Source organism: Lactuca sativa, chromosome 4 (assembly GCF_002870075.4).
Source record: "Lactuca sativa cultivar Salinas chromosome 4, Lsat_Salinas_v11, whole genome shotgun sequence".
Taxonomy (NCBI): domain Eukaryota; kingdom Viridiplantae; phylum Streptophyta; class Magnoliopsida; order Asterales; family Asteraceae; genus Lactuca; species Lactuca sativa.
Genome location: NC_056626.2, coordinates 40,003,189 through 40,007,805, shown reverse-complemented (window position 1 = coordinate 40,007,805; position 4,617 = coordinate 40,003,189). Strand labels below are relative to the sequence as shown.

Below are 4,617 nucleotides of genomic sequence, written 5' to 3'. Positions count from 1 at the left end.
TAAAACACTATGATTTTGTTGTGTATTGCTATAAAGTTTATCGTCGTTTGAAAAAAAAAATCTTTAGTTTATATAAATTAATTTGTTACATATTAGGACGAAAGTGTTTTTTTTCCGGCTCGTACAGAACATTTAAATTCTTAAGACTGGCCCTGCACAACCGAGTCAAATGTGAAATTTACCTTATCAAATACAATAACGAGACCCGAATCAGACAAAAACATTTGATTGTGATTACACCGAAATCAAATAGAACCTTAGACTTTTATATAAGTGAACTCTTTGTTGTGTTTAAAAGGACAAGTCTCCTGATTAGAAGAAAATAATATTTATTTAACTTATAGCACATGAACATTTTTTTATACAAAAGTCAACATCAATTTTAAGCAATACATGTCTCAAACTCAAAGCCCGAGGTAATCAACATTCATCGGAGTGAACACTTGCCCAGCATGTGCCTCAATATAGTTCATATGAATCATTGGGAGATGCATGTAGACAACCCAATCCTCTTTGTTAGTTGGACTGGGCAACGTCATCACGTAACAGTCTTTCCTTGCAGACGGGACATGGCATGATCCAAAGGCCACCTTACCCCACCCGAAATCCATCTTGTCCATGATCTGAAATCTCTGTCCCGATGAAACCATCACCGCCGTCTCTCCATCAGCAAAAGCCTTCGATATTAGTGGCATTGACCGTCGTTCTTCCACCCAGTCGATGAGGTCAAGAAAATGGTCTTTCCCAGTGGCAGTATGCAAGAACTCATGAACCTCCGTAGCTACATTGCTCAATGACATTTCCATCAACTCCTAATTAACATGTCAAAAACATTGAGAATTAATTATATTTATAACCATTTTACATATCGTTTTGTTGAAAAACATACTTTTATATCAAAACTAATGTTCAAGAATATAAAAGTGTGTTATATATATGGTATCTTTTAGTAACTTAGCTAACGCATGAATAAATTCCTTACATGTGATCTTTTTTCCCCATAAGGCATCGATAACACATTACCAAAGTGCGAAGTCGTTAGTTTTTCTTTCTCTTCTCCATCTCCCTGGCTCAGTCTACTCCTTCCATCGACTGCAACAGCAACACGACACAGTTGGTTGTGATTTCCTGACTCTTCCAAACTCAATGCGACTATCTTCCACAAGAAAGAAGTGAACGCCTCTAGCTTCGACCTCCTACTCCCACTTTCACTCGCCAACAGTTGTAGCCTGTTAAGCTGCTCACCCTCAATGTAGAATATACGATTAACGAATAAAGGATCTCCACCATCATGGTTTTCTTCATTATTGGGAATGGGCGTGGGTTCATATAGAGCAAACACATCGTTTATGGACGAGGAATAACTGGTTGGGGACCTTGGATTAAAGATCGACCTCCGAAAGGAAGGCAACATAGATGGGGTTCCCGATCGCGCCATATCTGCCCATGATGAGATAAACATGTTAGCTGAGCATCCATCCGCTGCCCGATGATCAAACATGCATCCTAACACCATGCCTCCGCATGGAAACATTGTAACCTGCATATCATGAAAAGTTGTTAAAAAGTTTTCCATGAGAAGCAAAGGATGGAGTAAATATATAGAAAGTGTAGGTTAAAACTGTTTTTTTTTTTAGATATGGGTTAAAGTAAGTTACCTGAATAGCAAGCACACCATGTAGCTTCTTAGGGATTAATTTGGCCTCAATGCTGTCGTCAGGATTATACAAATTGAGTTCCTTGAGCTGCACGTCTGCAACAGCTTCGATGAAGTGGACTCCTCGGTTGTTGCAGTGAATTTGGTTCTCTCCGGCAGCTGCATTCCATAGGATCTCACCAGCAAGTGGGTAGTAGAGTGCGAGGGTTCGAGATAAGGAAGTTTTGAGGGTGTCTATTATGGTGAGGAAACTCCCATGGGATGGTTTCTTGTAGCAGAAGAAAGAGCCCACATCAAATGGGGGAACAAGCAAGTCTAGGTTTGTAAAGGGTAACCAGTGGTCATTCCATGGTTCGTCAGCATGCACGACTGAATTCTCAATCACCTGCACCGAGTAACTCTTACTCCGAAAACCCATGTGTGTGTGTGTGTGTGAGAGAGAGAGAGAGAGAGAGAGAGAGAGAGGGAGGGAGAGAGAGAGAGAGAGAGAGAGAGAGGGAGGAAAGTGTTGCAGGTTGATTAAGATTAACAATGGTAGGTATATATATAGGAGTACTTCATGTTGCACATCACATATAGCTAGCCACGTTACCTGTTGGAATGTCACCCTTTTAATTAAATTAGTATTTTTAATTGTTTAGTTAATGTTTAACAAGTATTTTCCTAAAGTTATAGAAAAAAGCATGTCGTGTATGAGCTATAATTTAATAAATAGTTAAAATAACCACACTAATTTGCTAGTAAATGGTCTTATAGAGTAATGTGTATTCCTTTTGTCCTAAAAATACGAAACTGCAAAAAAAAAAAATGTCCCTGAAATAGTTATTTTTAATATTTGGTCTAAAATTAATAGTTAGTCGATTTCATAACAGTAATAGTAAAATTCAAGCATTAGCCTTTGCTCCACACTATATGGTACATGCATTTGGAGGACTAGAAACTGTGCGGTTTTTCAGAATAAATTTACAAAAGAAGCAATTGTGCGGGGAAACTCAATCATTAGCCTTTTCATGGACAACGTTCTTTCATGGATCAATGGTGTTGTCATCTATTTTAGACATCAACATTTTTCTGGGTAATAAATAGGAAATAAATATTTCAGTGCCGAACTATTAAGAGGCCTGAACCATTAAGAGGCATGAATAATTCAAATGCTTCACTAATTCAGTGTTGTTTGGTAATGCTGTTGAACAGATATGTTGAATGAAAAGAATCTTAATATCAAAAAAATCATAACATTTAGACCTTACTTTCAATTTACCCCAACTTTTTTTGATGAGGAAATGTTCACTTTCGAAGTTTTAGGAAGTCAGATGGTGGTTTTCATTGACTTGTCTTGCATATTTGGATTGAGTTGATGATTCAGTTTGTCATGTCAGGTGAAGTTGTTACATCATCTTTAAAAAATGAAAATCATTATTTAGAGGGTCAAACCTAAGATTTTTTGTTTGTTTTGTTTTTTTTTTTTTTTTTTTTTTTTTTTTTTTTTTTTTACTTGGAGCGTGTTTACTATTGAGTCATTAATGAATCTTTTAGTTCATGAGTTCTTTTCCAACTCAACCATCAAAAATTCCTAAAATCCCATCCTCTATGCTCTCTAAAGGTTGAAGAGAGTTTGGAATGTTTAAGAAGGTTGTGAGACATAATGAAATTACTTCAAATTTTTAAAAACTTAATTTTTGTTCGGCCTAGTTACACCGAACCATGTTTCTATGCTTAGAAAAACATGGTCCATGTTTTTCTATATGATCCTCTATTTAGGCAACTACTGCTACATTTTTCTCCAACTTCAAACACATGTAACTCTCGCATACAAACTCATATTAAGTTATTTCATTTTGATATATTTTCCATGTCATCCTGGCTATCGTTATAATATCAAGAATCAATCGATTTTATGCATTTAATCCCAAATTACATAGCCTCAAACGTAGGGATGTACATACTCTAATTATCAAAACAACCAACATGTCATTTTCAAAAGGTAATAATTTTTTTTTTTTTTTGGTTTTAGCTCCCAAATGACTTGATTCTTTTTTATTTACACTCTTTGTATTTCTACTATACATTGCTAACTTTTATTTAGCATTTATTTTCCATTTAAGACTAATATCTATAGACATAACATGGGTGTTTATCAATTTATAAAACTTCTTTGTTTTACTAATTTATCGTACATACACTTCATGGTTCTTATAACAAATATAGAAAAACACATGATAATTTTTTTGAACTTTCAAGGATGCTATACTATTATTCATGTTCTTCACATTTTGTCGTCCTACATGGACCGTTTGGTCTCTTACCCTAATGATGACCGGTAATGATGTCCAATATCTTAGTGGTGTATATGTGATTTATTACTTCTCTTTTGGTGATAATATTGTCTCTTGGTTGTCTAAAAGACAACATCTTGTTTCTCATTCCATTGTTGAAGCCCAATACTCGACATTGCGAACACTGTGATTAATTAAGGCTGTGTGACTTTGCAGTCTACTTCTTGAATTTTTTTGTCATCTGTCCCGTGTTATACTAGTCTTTTGTGATAATCTTAGTGTCATCTATTACAACACTAAAGAACCAAACATCTCGAAATAGATTCAGACTTTGTAAAGGAACATGTTTCTTTTGATCATATTAGAGTTATACATGTAATGCCTTCTCACTAGTGTGTTATCATTTTATAAAGGGCATACCATCATTGTTTTTTTTAGGTCTAAATTTAGCATTTGAAGGAACCTACAGTTCAAACTGAAAAAGATGTGGTAACTTGCATAACAAATAATATTTTGCTTTATATTTATTTTGAATAGAATACAATGGATCATGTGTATTTTTGTTATAGTTGTGCATATATGTTCTAATGCAATGCACTAAACCCCTTGAGTGCGAATAAAAGTTTATTTAGTTCATAAATTCCATACCATAAAAGTGAGAAATATTTCAATTGAATACATAAT

At 34.9% G+C, this 4,617-nt stretch overlaps 1 protein-coding gene across 1 annotated transcript; it reads right to left on the bottom strand.

Moving 5' to 3' along the window:
* Positions 1 to 286: 286 nt before the first annotated feature.
* Positions 287 to 2,141, bottom strand: LOC111917709 (coniferyl alcohol acyltransferase). The gene is made up of 3 exons (XM_023913376.3): positions 1,659 to 2,141; positions 983 to 1,540; positions 287 to 812 (listed from the first exon to the last, which is right to left on the bottom strand). The coding sequence occupies exons 1-3, from the start codon at positions 2,073 to 2,075 to the stop codon at positions 405 to 407; spliced, it is 1,383 nt and encodes a 460-aa protein (XP_023769144.1). The 5' UTR covers positions 2,076 to 2,141; the 3' UTR covers positions 287 to 404.
* Between the last annotated feature and the right edge of the window lie 2,476 nt (positions 2,142 to 4,617).

Coding starts and splice junctions, on each gene's coding strand:
- LOC111917709 (XM_023913376.3), bottom strand. CDS start 2,075: ATGGGTTTTCGGAGTAAGAGTTACTCGGTGCAGGTGATTGAGAATTCA. Junction 1,541..1,658: donor ATGGTGTGCTTGCTATTCAG/GTAACTTACTTT, acceptor CATGATATGCAG/GTTACAATGTTTCCATGCGG. Junction 813..982: donor ATGGGGAAAAAAGATCACAT/GTAAGGAATTTA, acceptor CATGTTAATTAG/GAGTTGATGGAAATGTCATT.